Here is a 24697-nt window from a genome sequence, read left to right as displayed (position 1 = left end):
TCTGTCTATTCATCTCCCTGTCCCTCAATCCTTCCATCTCTCTTATTTTTAATGCATGTAGCGCATTTTAAGTAAACTATAGAAATCAATACACTTCTCCCTAAATACCTCAGCATGTATATCATTAATTAGAGTTCGATATTTATTAACAGTTTTTTTCTTTCTTTTTGCACATAGGGAAAGAAGGAAGTTTTCTCCTCTTGAGACCAAATTTCCATAAAATGAGATGTACAAATTTTAAGTGCATATTTGCTGAGTTTTGACAAATACATGCCCTGTGCACCCCATACTCCTATCAAGATACAGAACAAATAGCACAGTGACACACCTGTAATCCCAGCTACTCGAGAGGCAGAGGCAGGAAGATCGCTTGAGCCCAGGAGTTCGAGATCAGCCTGGGTAACATCGCAAAACCCATCTCTTAAAAAAATAAAAAACCCATCTCTTAAAAAATAATAATTAAATAAAAGATATAGAACAAAACAAGTCCTCACGCCTCTTTCCCATTCAGTCGCCCACCCTGCAGTCTCCAAAGCAACCACTTTTCTATTTTCTACCATAAATTAGTTTGATCTCTTTAGTATTATCTGGAATTTCATAAAAATGAAATTATACAGTATGCACCTTTTTTTTTTTTTACAGAGTTTAAACTCTATGTACTTTTTTGTGTACGCCTTCTTTCACTCAGTATAATTTTTACTTTTATTTTTTAACGTTTTCAGGGGGACAGAGTCTCACTCTGTTGCCCAGGCTGGAGTGTAGTGGTGTGTGATCATAACTCACTGCAGCCTGGAACTCCTGGGCACAAGCAGTCCTCCCGCCTCAGCCTCCCAAGTAGCTGGGAGACTACAGGTGCACACCACCATGCCTGGCTAGTTTATCAACTTTTTGTAGAGACATCATGTTGCCCAGGCTGGGCACTAACTCCCGGCCTCAAGTGATCCTCCCCGCTCAGCCTCCCAAAGCTCTGGATTACAGTCATAAGCCACTGGGCCTGGTCAACTCAGCATAATTTTTCTTGAGAGTCTTAATATGTTGCTACATGTATCAGCAATTTGCTTCTTTTTATTGCCGAGGAGTATTCCATTGTATGAATATACCATGGTTTGTTTATCCATTTTCCAATGTATGGACACTTGGGCTGCAATGTATGGACACTTGCGCTGTTTCCAGTTCTCAGCTACTATAAATAAAGCTACTCTTCACAATCTTAAGTAAATCTTCTGGTGACTATGTTTTCATTTCTTATTAATAAATACTTAGGAGTGGAATATATATGTTTAGCTTTATAAAAAAACTGCCAATTTTCTGCATCCTTTTAACATGTATCCCTCATTCTTTGAGCATGTCCTTGCTTTCTGGCACAAAGAGATCTTTCAGGTTGGTCTTATATTTTCCTGTCCTTCACCCTGGAATCGTCCATCTCCCCAAGCCAGCATCTGGGTTCTACACGTGCTCTTTACTCATGAGTCTTCTCTCTCAGATTTCTCAGTGGACAGATGTAGAAACTGTGTGTGTGTGTGTGTGTGTGTGTGTGTGTGTGTGTGTGTGTGTATGGGTACGCATGCATGCACTCGTGCACACCTGTGTGTGTACATGTATACGTTTATATCTGCACGTACCTTTCTGTCTACTAATATTAAAAACCATGAGTTCACACTGGTAATTCCAAGTCCAATCCAACATAACAAGGTTCATTCTAGTTTTTTCTCATTCCCTTTTGTAGTTCCGTTTTCTCTGGCTGTGTTATCCTAAATATATTTATTTATTTGATCAATCCCCCAATGAATCCATTAGTTGTATATGGAACTAATCTCCCATCACTGTTGCTGTCCTCTCTTCCACACTGATTTCCTTTTTACTACATTTAAGTTCTAACATCTTGCACTAATCGGCCCTTCCCACATGGCTATCCTCCTTACTCTGCTTACGTTCTGATAGCCCACAACAGATCACCCCCTCCAAGTAGATGTCCTTTACATAGTCCTTAGGCTCTGACACTCCATGCCAAGGCACATTTTCATGTGGATGCCCTTGTCAATCCACTCAGGCTCTGACTCCTTACGCTGAGCTGACCCCCAACCTATGTGGATGGCCCTTCCATGTAGACACCCTCCTCACCCTGTTTAGGTTCTGACTTCCCAGGCCAGGCCATCCCTTGATTTGGATGCCCTTCTCACCCTGCTCAAGATTAAACACCCCATGTTGGGCATCCGTCTCATATGGATACCCTGCTTGTACTGCTTGGAATCTGACACCCAAGTTAAACCACCTCTCTGTAAGGCCATCCTCTTTACCCACATGGGCCAAAGATTGCCCTTCCACATAGATACCCTCCTCGCCCTGCTCAGGCTCTGACAACCCATGCCCGGCTAACCCTGCACAGATTTGGGCCCTGATATCCTGCTTGGTGCCACATTGACTTCACCTGACCAGGAACAGATGCTTACCTTGCTCTGCCCCACCTAATGACTTTAGGATCAAATTGTTCAAGGAGGCAAAAAATGAAAGGGAAAAAAGAAGAAGAAATGGAAGATTAAGAATCCACAAGGCACTTTTAATCTAATTGAGGATTGTACTAGTTAAGATCCTTTTGGCTCAAGTAATAGAGAACCCAACCCAAAGTGTTTACACATAAGAGGAATTTATTGGTTCATACAATGAAAAAGTCCAGTACTAGTTTAGGATACAACTAGATTTGGGAGTCCAAATAATGACATCAGGACAGCTGTCTGGTTCTTTCTCTTGCTGTCTTCTGTTTTAGCTGCACTATCATACAGCCTCTACCTTTGTGGTAACCAGGTCCAGTTTCACATGCTCACAGTTTCATTCCAGTGGAAATAAAAAAGAAAGTATCTTCTTCCTAATCATTCAATCAAAAAGTCTGGCATTCGTCTGTACTAAACCAACCACTCTGGTTAAAGGAATAGAATGTCATGACTGGCTTAAGCCTGAGGCACATGCTCCACCTCTAGAACTGTGAATGGAACCCCATTCAAACACATGAGCAGAGATGGGAATGAAGTTGCTTCCCCAAAGCAAAGTTAGAGATACAATTACTCAGAGAAAGGTGACTGGATGCTAAGGAGCAAAAAAATCAATAAATGTTCAACTACAGAAATGAGAAGCTCACACATGATATGATGTCCACAAGTGCCAGGTAGTATTTGTTAATTGTCAAATAAATGGTGTAGAATAGATGCTATTGTCTTTTAAGAGAAAGATAAATCACAACAGAAGTCTTCTTGAGGGAGGAGGAACTTTGAACTATACTTTAAAGGGGAAGGGTACATACCCTGTGACTTATTAATTTATAACAACTGTCAAAGAATCTTGCACATATGCACCAGGAGACATTTACAAAATGCTCATAATACTGTTCATATGAGTAAAATATTGAGAATAACTTAAACACCCACTGACAGTAGACTAAATCACTAATGATATACTCATATAGTAACATACACTGGTGAAAATGAATGAATCATAGCTACAGTAACAACATGGAAAGATATGTTAGAAAGATAAACAACATGGAAGATATGTAGCATAGTGTTGAATAAAAAAGTATGTCCCAGAAAACTACACATAGTTTGATAACCTTTTTCTAAAGTTTATAAACATGAAAAACTGGCTGAGCTCGGTGACTACACCTGTAATCCCAGCACTTTGGGAGGCTGAGGGGGCAGATCATCTGAGGTCAGGAGTTTGAGACCAGTCTGGCCAATATGGTCACCTCTACTGAAAATATAAAAATTAGCCAGGCATGGTGGTGCACACCTGTAATCCCAGCTACTTAGGAGGCTGAGGCAGGAGAATCGCTTGAATCTGGGAGGTGCGGGTTGTAGTGAGCCAAGATTGTGCCACTACACTCCCGCCTGGGTAACAGAGCTAGACTCCATCTCAAATAAATAAATAAATTTTAAAAATGCAAAACTAAACCATATATTGTTTAGAAGTGTGTGTGTGCATGTGCATGCGTGTGTGTGTATGTGTGTGTGTCAAACACATATATTGTTATGTAACTATAATAACACTGGGAAAATTAAAAGAAAGCTAAAGATAAAGCCAAATTCAGGATATCAGTGGGAGGTGTGGGGAGGCAGGGAATGGAATAGGGCAGATCACAGAAGAATATATGTTACTGGTAATGTTCAGATTTGGTAGTAGGTTCATGATTATACAATTACAAAAATAGAGAAGAGATGTGAATACAGAAGTGTGCAAGACATGGTCAGGAACCATGAGTAGAATGGAGATACTGCAGCAAATAATTCCTATATGGTATTAGGGGCAGATGTGATTGGAAATAGACTGGATCCAAATATGGTAGGACTTTGAACCAGGGAATTGCGTAATGCAAGTTGTGTTTTAATTTAATTTTACAAACATATATTGAGCATTTACTATTGTTAAGTCAATTACAAAGTGATAAAAGCTGGCTTTGGGGTTATGAAAGTAAGAAAGGAGAGGAGTGGCCACACTGCCAAAGAGTAACAGGATAGAATTAAGTGGCTTATTGGATATGGAAGGCAAAGGTAGGGAAGGAGTCAAAGCAAACCTTGAGGTTTCACCAGGCTAGGTGGCAAAATCAAAACAAAACAAAAACAAAGAAGTTGACACATGAGTCATATTGAGTTCAGCATAGAAATTCATTGTAAAATATTCCATTGGGCTCAGAGATACATATCTTTGATAAACTTGGTTTTCCAGGAGAGCAGTCATCCAGAGCAGTTCATCGTAAGAGGAGAATGAAAATTCCCCCCACTGATGAGTGAACTTTTGGTTAGTTCTTGGTTTTGTGTTTGTGTCTTTTAGCTAAACTACACATCCAATTTCCAAAGCCACACCCTGGTCACGAAGTGAGATTGTCTTCAAAACAATTTCAGAATTACATAGAATTGGTTGTATCTGAACTCAGGGGCAATGAAGACCAAGTTCTGGAAAGTGTTGTGGAATTTCTGATGAATGCTTTAGAGAGAAGCCACATTGAGAGTCTGAGGAATTGTGCCAGGCAGAAGTGGCTGCACCAAATCCAACGTGCTGCAGAGACAAGTGGAGTGTCCCTAGAGCCGGTGTATAGTGAGGCCTTTAAGGCCCTCACGCAGGTACGTTTTCTAAAGTGGTATGTGACAGGAAACATCTCCTCACAGTAGGTGATGTTCAATATCCACAAAAGAGGAGCATCCTGAATTCTCTTGAAAAATCACTGAGTGCTGCTATAGATATTTTATTCATTCCAGTCCATTACAAATGGTCTGAAGCCTAGGAGACGCGCAACTGGAGTGACTGCTGGTTGACAAGATAGAAGCAGAGTAGAAAGGTAGAAAAGACAGATGTAGAAAAGATGTCTTGGGATTTCTAATTTAATTTCTGCTCAAGAGTCAAATAAGCCTAGAATGTACAATAGACAGATTATGTAAAATATCAGTACGGAGCTGTACAAGCAGTTCAAGCTACATTTCCCTTGCATGGTATTTTGGGAGTCAGTTTTAAAAGGAACTATTTAAATCATAAACTCATTATCGAGTCTGACACCACACAGTATTTCACAGCATTGCCCAGAAGCAAGCTGAGACTACTGCAGAATCCTGTCACTTAGAACACATGGCCCTGAGGGGCCACTGCCTACAGCCTTGCCACCTCCTCAGAGACTCCCAGGTTGCTGCTGTTCACAGGCAGAAACAGCACGGCTGCCTTCTACATATATCATAGATTCCACTGATCCAGGGAACCTGTGCCAGTCATCTCAGCTGAGTAGGGACACTTGCTCAATGGAATCATCTCCTGAATGGCTGAATTTTCCAGTGTAATTGGAAATGGGGCACCAGGACCAAACAACCATTCAAGAAAAAGAGGCATTGTTCTAGCTTGCTTCAGAGATCTGTGGTATCCTGAGAGAAATCTCACTACACATTTGTTAATGACTCCGTGATCTTGTATGTGGAAAGAAGGAATAAAGGCAAAAGAAAAGGGCATGGAAAGCAAACCCAAATATGTAGAAAGAGGAGAAAAATATCAAGGAAAGTGTCTCACATGTCCCCAATTTATGGGTATGTTTAATGTATGTATTGACACATAATATTGTTAATAACATAATAATAATATTTTAGGTACAGAGAATTTGTAGTTGCAGAAGTAGTAGTTGCAGAAAGTCTGCAATCTTGGGCCCCAAAAAAATCCTTCCTGAAATTACATAGCTCAAATATACAAAGTGTGTTAAGAGTTCCTTGAGAACATTTTTTTTCACATTCACATCACAGTTGATGGTCAAGAAATATGAGTAAAGTGAAGGCATATTCTTGGCCCAGCTCTCTAAAATCAACGCTTTTAATAGAAACACAGACAATTTGACTATAGGTCAAAGGAATCCAAGTTTTAAACTTGTAAATTTGAGTAGACCTGAAAGTTCTTTGGTTTTGTTTTTCTTTTCCGGTAAACAGTCCAGTTGGCATAGAGGAAACCCATTATACTCACTAAAACTCTGATTTAGGGTATAGCTATGGTGTCAACTTTTTCCTCACTGCCCATGAATAGTAATATATGCATTCTCTATTCAGGAAAATGAAACTGCTGGGGCCAGATGCATGAATTAACCAGTGAGGGGGACATGATTAGGGGAGTTCTTTGGGTGTTGGCAAACACATGGTCGGAAATGTTTTTCCGTAGGATGCTGAAGCCCATGGAAATAAAAAGATCAGTGCTCACATTTCCCTCTTAGAAGAAAACCTACTACTGCCTGAGAAAGGGAATGTTCTATTGAGGAATGTGGCTTGCACCTTAGATGATGCTCTATTTGTACTGAACAGAGTGCTCTACAGGGACATGAAAGGAATCAGGTAAGAACGTCTTGAAGAGGTTGGTTTTACCCTCCTAAAAAAATAATTCCCTTTCTGAGTAAACTGGCGTCAAGATCCCAGCTGGCTGCTCAAAAGAGAAGTGGCTCAAGTCACCAGTGCTTCTGGAGTAGAAGCTGATGGCTTCCAGTCCTGGATGATTTCACCTATTTCTAGAGCTCGCTCTTTGGCAACGATTCGCCACACAGGGACTCTACTTCACAATATCAGCTCAATTATTTCTGCCTGCTCCATAAGTTATGTCTCTGGAGTTCTGTTTATATTTGTTTTCTATGTCCACATCTAAGTTTTTGTTTTTTTTTTTAAGTCTTTCTCAAGTCAGACCTCCAAACTGGTCATCTTATCGAGTCCACTGCTTGGTCATATAATGCCACAGATTGTGAATAGAGAATCGCTCTAGCTTCCTCCATGGTTTAACCTAAGTCTCTCCCTGTGCCTTTCTCCCATCCTCGTACTCTTTTTCCTCAGCTTTACAGTAGTGGATGAAGGGAAGCCGATCCATGTTCCCCAAGTTCAGTACCACGGGAACATCTTCTTCTGGGACCAGTCCCGTAATAAGAATGATTGTAATGGGTCATTCCTGGCTCTGCCTCTTCAAGATGCATATATGAGGATCTTTGGGGTCTTGGCTGTTGACACCCTTAGAGATCCCCACGAAATAAACATCTTTCTGCCTCATGAGATCAGATTCTATCAGGTAAGTCATAGAAGTCTTCAAGAGCAATGGTAGGATGGCCTCTCCTTCTAATACTTTTTAAAGAGTGAAACCTGAAATCCGATGAGAGTAAAGCTGTGTATACAGATAACATCGTCATACTTGCTCCTGTTCCCTGAATGTATGTTTCAGTCTTTTGAGAAATTCCCCATTACTTATGGGAGGACTTTCAGCCTCGGTTGCATATCCATGCCTCAGCTTCATGTGTCCCATAGCATTTATCACAGGAATAGAATTTTATGCTATAGAACAGAAATCCAACCATTAGACCACTAAGACCCACAAAGCGGGAATGAACTTTTAGAAGGGACAGATTTGTGTTTTACTAATAGTGATATCTATCTATAAATCTTTTGTACTTTCTACAAATGGTACTAACTCTGATATGCATCCCCATAGGTCTTGATTTCAGTGTTATAATTTTTGAGGATGAAAATAAAGAAAAAGGCCTAAATGTTTCTTGAGTATTCATGTTTTTAAGTTGGATCACAAAATGATAGGCACTTTTAAGGTCATGAAATAGCTAGACCATTTCTACAAGCATTTTTATTTAATTTGTGGATAGAACTTGCAGTAAAGGAAGATCGAAAGCCTTTATGGAGACAATGAACTGTGGACTATAGCAGCGAGTTAGGAACTTGAACTTGCTATGCCCTTATCATTTGTTGCCCTGTAAGCCTTTGGCTCTTTATGTTTATTTACCATTATTTTTCACTTTCTCTTCCCATTTATTGGGTGAATAGTTGAGGAAAGTGGTAGAACCTCTTTCTCTGGACATATTTTTAATAATAAAATTCATTCTCATCTGACATGGAATTATGTGACGATATTGAAATGCAGGACTATGAAGTTATCAGTAGGTGAAGTATATATAGTCTTGTGAGAGAGGTAAAGGCTTCTGGGTTACCCTTAGATGCCTTGAGTCCTAAGATAAAAGGCATATAATTTTGAAGAGTTTGTGATTCCTAGAGTTTCTTGACAACAAGCCCACATATGGGTTCTAAGGATTTCCCATCCCTTCTCTGTGGAACAGGGTCTTCTTATGCCTATAAGAGGACTATGTAATCTAGCACGCTGTGGGTCTTGGAACCAAACATGTCTTATACTGTTGATCTGATGATAGTGGCCATGTCTGCACAGATGCAGGCATTAACATTGGCATCCGATCAAGGCAGCTCCTATCCACCTGCCTAAGACTGGCATTCGTTCTTGGCTTTTTAACATTTTTTTTTTCTCATTTCAAAGTTTATCTTGTTCCTTTGATGCTATTCTCTACTAGCACATATCATGAATTTCACTGGATGACTATCAAAAGCATAAAAAGTTATGCGGGTCTCTCTCTTTACACCTCTGACTCTTTTTTTGTGAAACTTGCTCTGTTTCCCAGGTTGGAGTGCAGTCGTGCGATCTCAGCTCCTGAGTTCAAGCAATTCTCCTGCCGCAGCCTCCCAAGTAGCTGAGATTATGGGCGCCCACCACCATGCCCAGCTAATATTTGCATTTTTAGTAGAGACAGGGTTTCACCATGTTGGCCAGGCTGGTCTCAAACTCCTGACCTCAAGTGATGCACCCTGCCTTGGCCTCCCAAAGTGCTGAGATTACAGGCATGAGTCACGGTACCTGGCCTATGCCTTTGATTTCTTGATGATCCTTTTTTTATAGTAGAACATGGAACATTGCCCTTTGAAGACTGCTGAATAATTTGCAGGAAGTATATTATCAAGAAGTAATTAAATTACTGGTAAAGGTAATCCGATTACTATATTACTAATTATTTTTTCTATTTTAAAAAGAGTAGGCTATTTGAATTTTCTGTCTCTACAGGGTGTTGCCAATGTCTTTAGCACTGCCTATCACTACGTCCACAGCCGGGAGCACATTCTGCATATTGTGATCACTGGCATTGGCTGGCTCTATGATGTCACATCCAGCATCACCTCCATCACTATGTACTTTGTAGAGCCTAGCCCAGCCCAGGTAGGCAAGGCTCAGTAGTGGTAGATCTCTCCAAGGTAGCCGAGTGTCTAGATGTTATTTCTTGCTAATATTTGAAAACCATATTAATTAGCTATTAGTCTAACTGAAGACAAATTTCCCAATATAAGACCCTTGATTGTGAGTGACAGGAATCCACCTCAAATTGCCTTAGCCAAAAGGGAGAATTAACTGACTCATGTGACCAAAATGAAGACAGGGCGGGAGTCAAGCTATCTTTTAGGATGGCCAGATCCAGGGATTTGAAACCATCAGTCCTCTCTTGTGTTCATCTGTCCACCTCTCATGTTTGTTTCCCTCTGTACATTGGTTTTGTTCTTCCAGCTAAAGATTGGCTTCTTCCACAGAGCAAGTCAGATGCTTACTAAAAGCATCCAGTAAAAAGTTCCAGTTTGGAAAACCCAAGAAAGAAGACAGAGTCTCACTCTTGTTGCCCAGGCTGGAGTGCAATAGCGCAATCTCAGCTTACCTCAAACTCTGCCTCCCGGGTTCAAGTGATTCTCCTGCCTCAGCCTCCCAAGTAGCTGGAATTACAGGCATGCGCCACCACGCCCAGTTAATTTTGTATTTTTAGTAGAGATGGGGTTTATCCATGTTGGTCAGGCTAGTCTTGAACTCCCAACCTCAGATGATCCAGCCACTTCGGCCTCCCAAAGTGCTAGGATTACAGGTGTGAGCCACCGTGCCAGGCCAGAAAACTCTTTTTGACTTATACTGAGATATGTACCCCTGGCCAGAGTGTGGACTTTACAGTAATGGGCACCATTCACCAGAATCATATGGGTGGAGCAGGAAGGGACTAAGAGCTGCTGTTTTGGAAGGACTCAGTTATATGACACCAATTTTTTTAAGCCCTCCTATCCATAATGTCATGAATTCCTGCTGACTATTTGCTTTGCTTCTTTATACTTTGTGTTAGGATTTTGCATATGATGAGAGTGGATGAAAAGGTTTTTCCTTTCAGAAAGGCTGAATGACTCTGGGAGGTGCTTGGTCAGGTGGTAGTGTCACCTGGTTGTCTCCCAGTCCCTTGGCTGGTCCACGGCAGGCATGTCCGCACTTCCCTCTGGGCTGCTTCTTTCCTTTTTCCCACCAGGTCCCTACTTCCCTCCCTCAGTGGCTGGCTCAATCTGATGAGGCCTTCGTCAATGAGGGCAGAATCATGGACTCTCTTGTGGGGTGGCCAGGCCATGGAGGCAGAGAATGCCTTGTAATTGGCACAGCTATTGAGGGTGTGGTTGGGAGCCTCCAAGGGCACTTAGGGCTGGGGCAGAGCACCCTGTTTGAAGGGCCCCAGCTATAGTGGCCCTTCAAAGCACATGGGGCCCCAGGGAAGATTCAGAAGAATACTGTCAGGGCCTTAAGAGAAACAACACATAGGGCACCATGGAAAAGGCCAAAATAGCCCAAAGCAGTCAGCAAGAAGCATGACTTCAGCGGCTGTAGGTTCAGAATCAAGAGTCCACAGACAAAGCCACCAGGGTCACATCCCATCTGACCTGGACTGTCTTATGGTGGTGAAGAAGATCCTGCCAAAAGTCGGGGGAGAGAAGGGCCACCCAGCAGCGGGTTGTGAGTGAGATCGTGGTGGGACAGAGACCAGAACAGCCTGGCTAAGCTCTTTTCAAGCACTCAACGATCATAACTTCCTCAGCCTCCCTCTTCCCCTTCTGCAGCCCCTCCAGATTCACATTTCTCTCTCTTTTCCAGCCTGCTCTGTGTCTCAAAAAATAAACCAGTATCCATGGGCTCTTTGGCCCTTTGGCTTCTGCTTGAGTTTGTCCAGTGACAGCTGCCAACAGGACACTGGAGGGCAGAAGCAGAGTGCAACTGGGGCATTGGTGCTTCTGTCTCCCTCTCTGCCAGGTTGCTGTGGGTTAGCTGTGTTTCTCTCCTAAAGGCCACTTCACCTTTCATCAGGCAGTCCTGTCCACACAGCTGTCCTTTGTCGGTTCTGGTCATTGCTTCCCCCGCCCCCACCCCATTTCCCCGCCTCTTCAGGCTAAGAGTGGTAACAGCTCTTCCTTATTACCAGGTCGGGATTCTAAACACTGCCTTCGTAAATAGTTCCTTTATTAAACTCCCTTTAAATTACCCAGCTGGGGCAATCTGCTTCCTTGTGACACCCTGACGGATGCGAATTATAAAGTAAATTCTGAGATACTCCCCCTCACCTCAAGCCCATGTTCCTGTAAGGTACAGAGTCATAGAGGAAAAAAATTACTGCTCTATTAACAGTAACCATAGATGAGTAAAAACAGATTCAAATTCTCTTAGGTATGAAATTCAGGGTATTTTACTTTATCACCCCAAAGCACCTCTGTCTATTTCTTTGGAGTACCAAACTTATTAAATAGGTAACTGCGGCAGGCAGACTAATGCCTTCCGGTAAGATGTCCATGTCCAAATTCCTGGAAACTGTGAGTATGTCACTTTACATGGCAAAAAGGATTTTGCAGATGTGATTAAGATTAAGGAATTTGAGATGGGGAGATTATCTTGGATTATCCAGGTGAGCCCTGGATCGTATGAGCCCTTAAAAACAGAGAACCCTTTCTGGTTGTGATCCATGAGAGACAGGAGGATGGAGGAAGAGTCAGAAAGATGGTGATTTAACACCCCACTGCCGGTCCCGAGATACACAGGGCTGTGGACAAAGACCCAAGGCACTAAGGGCAGCCCCCAGCTGACAGCCAGCAAAGAAATCAGTATTTTATTAGTATTTATGTCAGTCTTTTATTTCCCTGGGGTCTCAAGAGAGACAAGTGGCTAACACGGGTGCCTGGTTTGCTATCTTAAGTCATGGCAATGTAGGCTTTTGGAAAAATTTGAAAGTCAGACTGGCCGGTGATTTCTCCTTTCTACCTCATCACATTCCTTTTCTAAGGCAGTAAACAGACTTTCTGCTTGAATGAGAGGGAAGAGGAGGGGAGAGACTCTCAGGAGGAGAAAAATGTAATACTACAATTAATGTTTCACATCGCACATTTCGTAATAGGAAGCAAATTTTCTTTTACCTCAGGGATTTCAAAAATGTTGTTACTCTGGAACATTTTCCTCACTTCATCCCATCATCCTTAGGCCCTATATGAAACAAACTATAATTTATGTCAAGTGATATAAATAGTTCTTATGAAGTAGAAGGCCATGATTTTCTCCCACAAGAAGATCATTTTTTAAAGATGTAATTTCTTCCAACAATTATTTATAAATTTAACAAAATTCCAAGAAAAATCTCAACATGATTTTTTAAAACTTGACAAATGATTTTAATTTTCATGGGATAGCTAAGAATATGAGGGTTGAGAGAACATTTACAATCTTGGTCTGGAGAAGGATTGCTACTTACACCAAAGGTTGGAACAATTAAGGGAAGGTTGATACATTGACTAGATAAAAATGTAAAACTTTCTTGCACCAGAGTTATAAAGAAAATTAAATTGCATGTGACAAACTGGGGGAAATTACCATTTACCTGGCAAAGGGTTAACACGATTATACACAAATCAATGAGATTTTTTAAAAAATCCAAAAGAAGGCCAGGGGCAGTGGCTCAAGCCTGTAATCCCAGCACTTTGGGAGGCTGAGACGGGCGGATCATGAGGTCAGGAGATCAAGACCATCCTGGCTAACCCGGTGAAACCCCGTCTCTACTAAAAAATACAAAAAACTAGCTGAATGAGGTGGCGGGCACCTGTAGTCCCAGCTACTCGGGAGGCTGAGGCAGGAGAATGGCCTAAACCCGGGAGGCGGAGCTTGCAGTGAGCTGAGATCTGGCTACTGCACTCCAGCCTGGGAGACAGAGCGAGACTCCGTCTCAAAAAAAAAAAAATCCAAAAGAAAAATAAGCAAAGGGCAAGTATACTTGGGGGAAAAAACCCCCATGCAAATGGTTTATAAACATGTAAGAAAATATTCAATTATTCTCAAATAAAAGTTAAAGTAAAAACATTTTATCTAGTAAAATTGAACTTACTTTTTTTTTTTTTTTTTTTTTTTTTAGAGCAGGGGTCTTCCTATGTTGTCCAGGCTGGTCTCGAACTCCTGGACTCAAGCTGTTGTCCCATCTCAGCCTCCTAAAGTGTTGGGATTACAGGTGTGAGTCACCACGCCTGGGCCAAAAAAATTTTTAACTACAATTTGAAATATCTGTTAGACATCTTAGAGGAGATATTGAATAGGCAGTTGGGTATAAGCTCCTGGTGTTTGGGTAGAAATCCAGGCTAATGAATAAATGGCATTTAAAGCCATGAGACTGGGTTACATAACATTGTCAAGGTATTCAATGCCGCTGAAATGTACACTTAAACAGATGGTTAAAATGAGAAATATGCTATGTATGTTTTACCACAATACACAAAACAAAACACAAAACCATGAGACTGGAAGGGATGACCAAAGGAACGAGTGAGAAAAGAAAAAAAAAAAAAAAAAAGTCTCAGGACTGAGCCCTGAGGTGCTCCAAGTGTTTGGAATCACTGTGGCTCAAAAAAATTGTACTGACTGTGACCCACAGTATGGAAAACATTTTCCATCCTGACCCCTTACATGAACATGCGGGCACACACATGAAACAGAAATTTCACAAAAGAATACCTACTTTCCCTACATGTTTCTGATATTCTCCCTTTTATTTCATTCTTTGCTTTTTACAAAAAAAGAAAGTGTCAAACAAGAGAAAAGGAAAAGAGGATAAATATTAAAGCAAAGGAGATAAACAATTTGTAATGGGAAAGGTGAGCATGGATAGATATTGCAGACGAAAGGGGAAAAAAATAACAAGCCAGAACCAGAAGAAAGAAAAGGAGGTGGAAATATAATTGCAGCCTTTTCCCAAAAGGTTTCCTAGGAAGTTTTAACTAGGAGTGCTTTTCTCACTACTGAATAATTGCTGAGGGGCTCACTGAATTTACAGTTTTTGGTCCAACTAAAATCAAATAAAGAATAAACTTATTTTCAGGCATATTATTTTAAGCCGCTTATTTTCTGTATTATGCTTCTGATCTAACAGCAGGAGTGGTCAATTTATACAATTTTGGAGGGAAAAACAGGAAAGTTTTGGCTAAACATTTAAACCTAGATACACAGGGTGAGATTTCAATATATATATATTTTCAGTCTAGTATGTAACATTAAGTAACAAACCATGAAAGAAATAAATTTGGAAAGAAGCTAGAAGCCCAGTCGTCAATGTGGGATAATCTTAACAATTTTCCAAGGATAATGTTGACAACATTTCCCTTCTAAAGAGTTTGAAAGAACCGTTGAGGGCATGGAGTATAGAGGCAAGAGGAAATTTCACATTACAAAGCAGCGGTTCCTCTTCCAAGCACCATTATAGCATGCAGCCTCTATGGATCCTCTTGTCATATTTCTTCTTTATTCCAATAATTAGTTATGTTTATTTTTATTTTTTTTAGAGACCAGGTCTCATTCTGTTGCTCAGGCTGAAGTGCAGTGACATGATCGGAGCTCACTGTGACTTTGAACTCCTAGACTCAAGCGATCCTCCTGCCTCAGCCTCTGGAGTAGCTAAGACTACAGGCATGCTCCAAGAATTATTTTTCAAAGGAATGATTCATAAAAACCCCTCTTTACATCTCTTAATTGAATTTGTGTTTCCTACAGTTACTGTATTTACAGAATATGTTAATATACTTTCATAAATAGTTTCTATGAAAAAAATATTGATCAAAACTCATTAAAATATTTTCACAACCCACATGTAAGCTGTGTGTTGACCTACAGTTTGAAAACTTCTTAGAAGTAAGGGAAATAAAGAAGCAAAGAGAATGAGGATTGTTTAGTGAGGTAGAAGGAGAACCAGGAGAGAGTGTCGTCCCAATAGCAAAGTGAAGAAAGTAAATCGGCTGGGCGCGGTGGCTCACGCCTGTAATTCCAGCACTTTGGGAGGTCGAGGCGGGTGGATCACCTGAAGTCAGGAGTTCGAGACCAGCCTGGCCAACATGGTTAAACCCTGTCTCTACTAAAGATACAAACAAACAAACAAACAAAAAATTAGCCAGGGTCGGGCGGGGTGGCTCACGCTTGTAATCCCAGCACTTTGGGAGGCCAAGGAGGGCGGATCACATGAGGTCAGGAGTTCAAGACCAGCCTGGCCAACATGGTGAAACCCTGTCTCTACCAAAAATACAGAATTAGCTGGGTATGATGGCGCATGCCTGTAATCCCAGCTACTTGGGAGGCTGAGGCAGGAGAATTGCTTGAACCCGGGAGGCGGAGATTGCGGTGAGCCAAGATTGTGCTATTGTACTCCAGCCTGGGCAACAAGAGTGAAACTCATCTCGGAAAAAAACAAACAAACAAACAATTATCCTGTTCTTTAATAGTACTAAGTAAAATGACACTGTCCTTAAAGCCAGAGGTCATCTAAGCTTTCCTATTTTTTTTCTATTTATCTGTCCCCAAAAGCTTTAATGGGAATATGAGGTATACTTACTCCTGTCTAATGAAATGTCTTCCTCTTTTCAAGGATTCAGACTATGTTTTACGCAACATGATGGTTACAGGGCAGCTGGGTCTAACAGAAATCCACAAAAATCCTCCTACCATTCACAGGAAGTCATGCATCTTCAGGTATGAGACATGTCTGTTTTGTTTGACTGCCAGAACACATCCTTCTGGTACAATAGTAGACCTGAAAGACACAGCTTCTGGCTCTTGCTCATACACACTGACTTGTATTCTTTCTTTTTAATTTAATTTAATTTTAAGTTCCAGGATACATGTGCAGGATGTGCAGGTTTGTTACATAGGTAAACTTGTGCCATGGTGATTTGCTGCACCTATCAACCCATCACGTAGGTATTAAGCCCTGCATTCATTAGCTATTTTTTCCTAATGCTCTCCCTGCCCTCACCCCCTTGACAAGCCCCAGTGTGTTCCCTTCCCTGTGTCTATGTGTTCTCACTGTTCAGCTCCCACTTATAAGTGAGAACACGTGGTGTTTGGTTTTCCGTTCCTGTGTTAGTTTGCTGAAGATAATGACTTCCAGCCCCATCCATGTCCCTGAAAAGGATATGATCTCATTCCTCTTTATGGCTGCATAGTATTCCATGGTATGTGTGTACCACATTTTCTTTATCCATTCTATCATTGATGGGCATTTGGGTTGATTCCGTGTCTTTGCTACTGTGATTAGTGCTACAATGAACATATGTGTGCATGTATCTTTATAATATAATGATTTATATTCTTTTGGGTATATACCCAGTAATGAGATTGCTGGGTCAAACGGTATGTCTGGTTCTAGGCCTTTGAGGAATCACCACACTGTCTTCCACAATGGTTAAACTAATTTACATTTCCACCAGCAGTGTAAAAGCGTTTCTATTTTTCCACAGTCTCACCAACATCTCTAGTTTCTTGATTTAAAATCACCATTCTGACTGGTATGAGATGATATCTCATTGGGGTTTTGATGTGCATTTCTTTAATGATCACACTGAATTTTATTCTGATTGTCTTTTAAAGAAAATTTTCAGCAGAATGTTGTCTGCATGGGATATATTGGCTCTTTTTTTCCCAAGTCCTTTTTTCTTGAGAGATGGGGTCTTGCTGTATTACCCAGGTGGGAGTGCAGTGCTATGATCATAGCTCATGGCAGTCTCAGACTCCTGGACTCAAGCTAACTTCCTGCCTCTGCTTCCCAAATAGCTGGGACTACATGTATTTGCTAAGCCCAGCTCATTTAGTTTTTTTTATGGTGCCCAGCCTTCCCAAGTCCTTTTTAAAATGGATTTCATTGGCATTTTATTTTAAAATTGCAAGTTTTAAAGCATGAAAGTGTTTTATTTTCAATGAATTTCCTTGTAAATATGGAATTCAACAAAAACCCACCATAATTATGAATAATACATTCACATCACTCATCAGAGCTCATCTGTGAATGTTAGCAAGGCTGTGAATGTGTCTTTCTTGTTTAAAGAAGATGTGCAGGGGCAGAGTTGGAGAGAAGGCAGAGCACGTTGTATTTAATAAGTACTCGGTTCTCAATTACTTAGAATGGCTCTCACTTGTCAAATGCCAGGAACACTACTAAAATGTGTACAGATGTAAACAGATCTTAACTGAGAACACACCTATTGCAAAAGGGAATGACTGCTTCTTAGGGGGTCGGTGTCGTTGAGTAGGCAGTAACCCAGTCATCCCAGACTAGAAGGTTAATTCAGCATTTAATTACATATGTCAATTAAGCTTTAGTTTGGCCTCATGCCAGAATGTTCATTCACTCTCAAGCTCTTTTCCACATAGCTATTCCTTGTGCTGGTCAGAGCTTTACAGAAGTCCTTGTAATACCCAGACTCATAGCCCTGGATTCTTTTTTTTTTTAAATTTTTTATTATGTATTTTTAAAATTATATTTTAAGTTCTAGGGTACTTGTGCACAACGTGCAGATTTGTTACATATGTATACACATGCCATGTTGTTGTGCTGCACCCATTAACTCGTCATTTACATTAGGTATATCTCCTAAGGCCCCTCCCCTCTCCCCCCCCACTACAGGCCCCGGTGTGTGATGTTCCCCACCTTGTGTCCACGTGTTCTCATTGTTCAGTCCCCACCTATGAGTGGGAACATGCATAACCCTGGATTCTTGTGTGTCACTTAGAACAGATGTCTTTGGAGGAAGTCAGTTGACCAATGGGCTCTATTGTTATGCCTGGAAAGCTTAGTATGATGCATTACTACTATGGCAGTCATCAAGACACAACAGAAAGTGGTGGCTCAGCAGCAGCAAAAGGGGTGGGAAGAGCACAAGGACGTCATCTTACCTGTTACTGTAGGATTGATATAGAAACTATAAATGTGCTTTTTGAGGATGCAAAGTACCAATTTTTTACAAATACCCTAAAGAAACGGCATATCAGAATTAATGTAGATGGGGAAAAGAAAAAGAAAGAAAAAGAGGTGTGTCTGTGCCTCACCAAGAGAAAGAAGCAGCCACTACATTTCCATGAAAAATCTCAAGTCTCTCACTGAGGCAGATGCTATAGATGCTCTACCCAGATTCCCAAAATGCCTTTTTACCAGCTTCTATAGGCACAGCTACAAGTAATGGCTCACACCGTAACTTTCTCTGGAGGAGTGCCCTTGAGTGATTGGAGCTCTTCACCAGGAGGTACCTAAGAGATGTGTAAACACTCCCTCGGCCCAAACTGCTCACACACACCCAGGGCAGCTTAGAGCCAATGACTGACTAGTGCTAGGATACAAAAGACCCCTCCCTTTGTCTCAAGGTGGAACAGATTCTTTGGTACAATTGACCTGTCGGAGCTCCCCTTGGGATCAGGCCGAGGCTAGACTTCATGTGAAATTACATTCTTACTTAGCTTCTTCCCCTTGCCTATCCTGCTTCCCTCAGTCCCTAACAGGTTTCTCCAGCGAACACTCGCTCAGTAAATCACTTGCATAAGGATCTCTGTCTCAGGCTCTGCTTCTAGGGAACCTGATCTAACAGGTTCATCATTTCTGCTGGCACTCCACCAAAGCATAATGGACAATAAGTAAACAAAAGCATAATGGACAATAAGTAAACAAAACATGAACACCTTCAGATAAGTAAAGACAACGAAGCAGAGTATCATGATGGAGAGTGGCTTGGGCGCTGCTTGCTACCTGAGATTGGGTGGTCAGGGAAGCCTTCTCCGCCGAGGGGATGTTTGAGCGGAGACAAGAGTGAGCAGACAGACAGCCACGTGAAATCAAGGGCTAGAACGTTCCAGGCAGATGAAACAGCAAGAAGGGCTGGCATGGTGGAAGTGAGGTAGGCACAAGAGAGTAATTCAATATGTTTGGGTGGAATGATGTGAACAGACAGAAGTTTAATATCTTTGTGCTTATTTGGTTTTGATTTCAGAGATTTCCTCTTTAAATGTACTGACAGTTCAGAAGTCGTTCTGGCCTCTGCCTGTGGAGAAACCCACATAGTAGTTCCACTTCGTGAGAGAACAGGAGAGGCTCTGGGAGTCCTCGATTTTAACATCGGCCGAAATAGGATGTTGTTGTATCAAGAATATAAAGATCTACAGAAAATGATGAAAGTGGTCCAAGTGGCCTGCTATGAAATCCTTGGCGAGTTCTCTGGAGAGATAGAGAAAAAATATGTCTTAGGTATTGTTCGTGTGGCATCAGCCTAAATTCACAGGTTTAATAGGTTTTGGGGAAATCACAGGCAGTGCAATGAAATATGCACTTTCTAAAATGAATTGTTACAATATACAGACCTTTCCATGTAAAAGGAATTCCCTTATGCAGTCTTGCGCTGATGAGTAATGTCTACAAATTAAAGCAAACAGCCTGGAATCACATTCGCTTGGTTAGATTCATATAGTTTTAGAACTGGAAGGGCTCATAAAGGCAAGCTAGAACTAACATTTATTAAATGCCCCCATTATGTGTTTCAGGTATTATTTCATTTAATCTTTGCCATAACCCTATGAGATGAATAGTGATACCCCATGTACAGGTGAGGAAAGTAAGCAAATTGCCCCTAATCACACAGTTAAGAAATAGTGAGGGCTGGATTTGAACCTACGTTTGGGTGCTCTTCCCACTATGTTATACAGCATTAAGTAATCAGAACATCTCGTTTTACAGATAAAGATGCTAAAGCCTGCAAAAGTAAAGTGGATTATCTAAGGTCCAATAGCAAGCTGGTGGGAGAGGCAAGACAAGACCTTAGTTTTTGTAATTCCATATCCACTAGGCTACTCTCAATGCAATGCCAGCTTGGAGAGAGGGAGGGAGGAAGAAGGCATGGAAACCTTTGGCTTCCTAGAATGAAGTGAATAGAATTAGAAGAGTAACACTATGTGGGATTAAGCCAAAAGATTTGTAACTATGTCATAGAGTGGGATAAGAAGAAAGGAGAAAATTCATGTCTCCTGAGTGTTCACTATGTGTAATGCCTGTAACTAAGCACTTTTACATATATCATCTTCTCTAACTCTCACAGCTAACCAAGGAAGTAGGGATTAAGCCCATTCTCACAGAAGAGGAAAAGGATATTGAGAGAGACAATAGACTAATAAGGGGGACAGCATGTGTTCCAACCAGGGTCTAACTCTAAAACCCAAGTTTTTGCCTTTTCTCAAAGCCTCTTCTATGAACTTCACCAGGAGTAATTTCCTTTCTTTCTTTTGATTTCATGGCTAGAGAAACTAAGATTGTTTAAAACCGAAGGATATGGTCTGCTTTTTCTTGACAAAAAATTTACTATAATATGTTCAGAATCCTATGAAAAAGTAATACACAGCAATGTACATTAGACTGAACAGCAATGCGAGCTATCATTTTGTTATTCCAGAGATTGAAAATGTCGGGGAAGTCCAGCGGGCAGGAATTCTCTTCTTCCGAATCATGCTGCTTGAGCTACAGGAAAGCATACAACTACTCAATTCCATGGAATTTGTGTCGCTGTTGCTCTATGACCATACTCTTCTAACAGAGCCAAATTATCCTCAAGACAGCAAATCCACAGAGCTGGAAGCCAACATGGAACTAGTGCGTGACATCCTGAAGGCGGTTATCTTGTTCTTTCATCCAGAGTTGGAATTTTCAAGTGACTTTGGAAGTTGGGATAAGTGTAAATTTGTAAGTTTTTTTTTTTAAAGCACCTTTTAAATTGAAGAATCACCTCAACAAATTTAAATATACAAATCATAATTGCATAAATCATAAGGGTACAAATGCAAGAATTTTTACTGAGTGGAACATGTTCACGTAACCAGACCTAGATCAAGAAATAGAACATTTATAGAATCCCAAAAGCTCTCCTTTGTACCCTTCCTCATCATCCCTTCACCCCACCCACCCCAAGCGTAACCATTACCTTTTTTTTTTTTTTTGAGACAGAGTTTCACTTTTGTTGTCCAAGCTGGAGTGCAATGGCACGATCTTGGCTCACTGCAACCTCTGCCTCCTGGGTTCAAGCAATTTTCCTGCCTCAGCCTCCCAAGTAGCTGGGATTACAGGTGCCCACCACCACGCCTAGCTAATTTTCTATATTTTTAGTTGAAACTGGGTTTCACCATGTTAGCCAGGCTGGTCTCAAACTCCTGACCTCAGGTTATCCTCCCACCTCAGTCTCCCAAAGTGCTGTGATTACAGACGTGAGCCACCATGCCCGGCCATGGGTAACCATCATCTGCCCTTCTAACACCATTGATTGGTTTTGCCTATTTTAAAATCTATATAAATAGAATTATGTAAGCTGTTGAACTGGGCACTATATTTCTGCTTGCTGGTGATCCCATAAATTTTCTCTTGTTGTTTGTTCACAGTATATTAACAAATATTTAGTCAACAATATTTGTGTCTTTGATCCAACTGCCAAGCATGTGGAAGTTAATGTACAGCTCATTGATGAATATATCAGAGGTAAATTTTCACTTAATTACAGCCTAAATCTATAGCAACAGCAATAAAACACAGTTGTGATTAAGAGATTTTTATTAGGATAAAGCAAGTGGGTCACAAATTCAGTTTTTAGGAGAAAATAGTTATAAGTCTTCTAAGAGGAGGGACACTATCTATAATCTATTGCATCATTCCCCAAAGTCACTGTCTATGCCATACATATGAGAATTCAAAAGCACATCTATCTCCCACTTATTAACTACATGTGCATTATTTATTTTAAAAAATGCACATGGGGCTGCAATGAGAATAGAAGTGTTAAGCAAAAAGGCTATCTTTAGCTTCAATAAATAATCAAAGAAAATAATAGACTTTTTCAGGGAGGAGAATCACCAAGAATGGAGAGCAGCGAGGCTCTCGTGTTGGAGAAGACGATTAGCTGTTTGACCACAGGGAGCAGGCCGCATATGAAAGTAAATATACAAACAGAGGCCCAAGGTCCTCCGCTGACCCGTATTCTCAGAGGCCTCAGGCTGTGATGAGGAATTCATTTAAAGTTTGCTTTTTTCTTTGTTATTTACGAAAAATAATTCATAGTTGGGAAAATGGCTCTGTAGAAATTGCTCACTAAATCTATCCCTTTCCTCCTCTTCCCGCTCTCCTACTATCTGTGGAGGCTCTAGACCAACGCAGAAGGGTTTCTGGATTCACAGGGAACTATCCTAGCTGATTCTTGAGCAGCCTTGACCACCAACGCTTCCCACCACTTTCTGCTTTCCAACAGTGCCCTCTGATGGAAGAAATACTAATTGCAGTTAACGGAGCCCAACTCAGCCAGAAAATAGCCCATAGGCTCCCCAATCAGTGCCGCCAAGCCTTTAGTTATACCAGTCTCCGCAGCAATCCCGAGGAAGTTCGTAGGTCACCCAGATACCAACGCTCTCTCCTTCAGATGCAGTTACATTAGGAAATGCTAAGCTTCTTGCTTAGGCGAAGGGAGAGGAATTCTTCGGGGTGCCTTTCTATTTGTGCCAGAAGGAGAGAAGTCTTCAGGCAGGGCAATCTGCTGCTCGAAGTTTACCTGGCCTAGCAGCTTTAAGTAAGGGCCCTACTCCACGAATCTACCCAGAATGAAATGTCACCAATAATACCTGTAGGCTCAGCCTGTGACAGGCAGAGACTGCTAGACTATATAGCATAGCTCCTAACCCACCACGCCTTCCAAACTATTTACCAAAAGGGTGGAATTACGACTCGTAATGTGCCCATACTTTCTTAGGGCTTCTGCTGCCAACTCTTACCCCCTCTCCATCCTAGTTCAAGAAAAGGGTATTTCCTAATGTAAATGACGAGTTGGTGGGTGCAGCAAACCAACATGGCACATGTATACCTATGTAACAAACCTGCATGTTGTGCACATGTGCCCTAGAACTTAAAGTATAATAATAATTAAAAAAAAAAAAAAAAAAGAAAAGAAAAGAAAAGAAAGAAAAGGGTATTTTTGGCTGGGCACAGTGACTCACACCTGTAATCCCGACACTTTGGGAGGCCAAGGCAGGCAGATTGCTTGAGCCCAGAAGTTGAAGACTAGCCTGGACAACATGGCAAAATCTTGTCTCTACAAAAAAAAATACAAAAACTAACTGGGTGTGGTGGTGCACGCCTGTAATCCCAGCTACTCAGGAGGCTGAGGTGGGAGATTACTTGAGCCCGGGAGGTTGAGGCTGCTGTGAAATGTGATCATGCCACTGCACTCCAGCCTGGGCAACAGAATGAGACCCCATCTCAAAAACAACAACAACAAAAAGGAAGTATTTTTTTTATTCTGGTGGAACTCCAGGCAGCTGTGTCCTGCCTTTAGATTGAGCCAGTCATCTGTGAAGTAACATTGGGTAGCTTTGTTGAGCAGGCCTGGCCTCCCAAGACTGTGCCATTGCAGGTGAGTGCTGCTGACATACTTCCCTGTGGGGGACCCTGTGACTCCAGTGAGCACTCCCAGACAGCTGTGTATGCACTAGTACATCAATAGCCTACTATTCTCTGTCACTTTGCCTAAGACACTCCTAGTAGTTAGTCTCTTCTACCTGGAGATTCATGACTTGACCACCTTCTCAAGGACCTATTCTCTCCACTCCACTTTGGACCTCTGCTGCCAGTCTCATCTGGTCATTCAGGATGCCCCATATCTGCTCCATGTCCCCCTCCCAGGAGTTTTAGACAGATGTTGCCTGCTTGGAAATGTTCTTAGACCCAGAGGCAAGAAGAGCTGTCCCCTATTGCAAGTATAACCAGAATCACTTTTCTGTCTAGAACCTGGGTGTCTGCCAAGTGACCGTACCTCCTCCTCTAAATCCAAGTATTTACAAGTCCACAGACATTGGTCTCAGCAGGAGTGCCCCAGGCCCTCCACTTCTCCTACATGGTTCCTAGAGCTCCAACTCTGCCAAAGTAGCCAGAGGCTCAGTGCTGTCACCATTTGTAAAGAAACCCGCTAGCGGCCGGGCGCGGTGGCTCAAGCCTGTAATCCCAGCACTTTGGGAGGCCGAGACGGGCGGATCACGAGGTCAGGAGATCGAGACCATCCTGGCTAACACGGTGAAACCCCGTCTCTATTAAAAATACAAAAACTAGCCGGGCGAGGTGGCGGGCGCCTGTAGTCCCAGCTACTCGGGAGGCTGAGGCAGGAGAATGGCGTAAACCCGGGAGGCGGAGCTTGCAGTGAGCTGAGATCCGGCCACTGCACTCCAG

At 41.7% G+C, this 24697-nt stretch overlaps 1 protein-coding gene across 6 annotated transcripts in view; it reads left to right on the top strand.

The window, feature by feature from the left end:
- The window catches only part of EFCAB5 (EF-hand calcium binding domain 5), a 149649-nt gene that overhangs the window by 110600 nt on the left and 14352 nt on the right, over positions 1-24697 (top strand). For 3 of the 6 annotated variants that reach the window (XM_017855089.1, XM_017855088.1, XM_017855086.1), the window contains 8 exons: positions 4819-5108; positions 6670-6839; positions 7326-7554; positions 9397-9549; positions 16061-16164; positions 19449-19702; positions 20898-21184; positions 21874-21970. In XM_017855089.1, coding sequence (XP_017710578.1) covers positions 4819-5108; positions 6670-6839; positions 7326-7554; positions 9397-9549; positions 16061-16164; positions 19449-19702; positions 20898-21184; positions 21874-21970 — 1584 coding nt within the window. Of the gene's footprint in view, positions 1-4818; positions 5109-6669; positions 6840-7325; positions 7555-9396; positions 9550-16060; positions 16165-19448; positions 19703-19995; positions 20058-20897; positions 21185-21873; positions 21971-24697 lie in introns of those variants that run through there. The other 3 variants (XM_017855090.1, XM_017855084.1, XM_017855087.1) reach the window with 3 other exon arrangements.

This window comes from Rhinopithecus bieti, unplaced genomic scaffold, assembly GCF_001698545.2.
Source record: "Rhinopithecus bieti isolate Rb0 unplaced genomic scaffold, ASM169854v2 scaffold_38691, whole genome shotgun sequence".
Lineage (NCBI taxonomy): Eukaryota > Metazoa > Chordata > Mammalia > Primates > Cercopithecidae > Rhinopithecus > Rhinopithecus bieti.
Note: the sequence above shows the minus strand (reverse complement) of the source record. Positions and strands in the feature narration are given on the sequence as shown.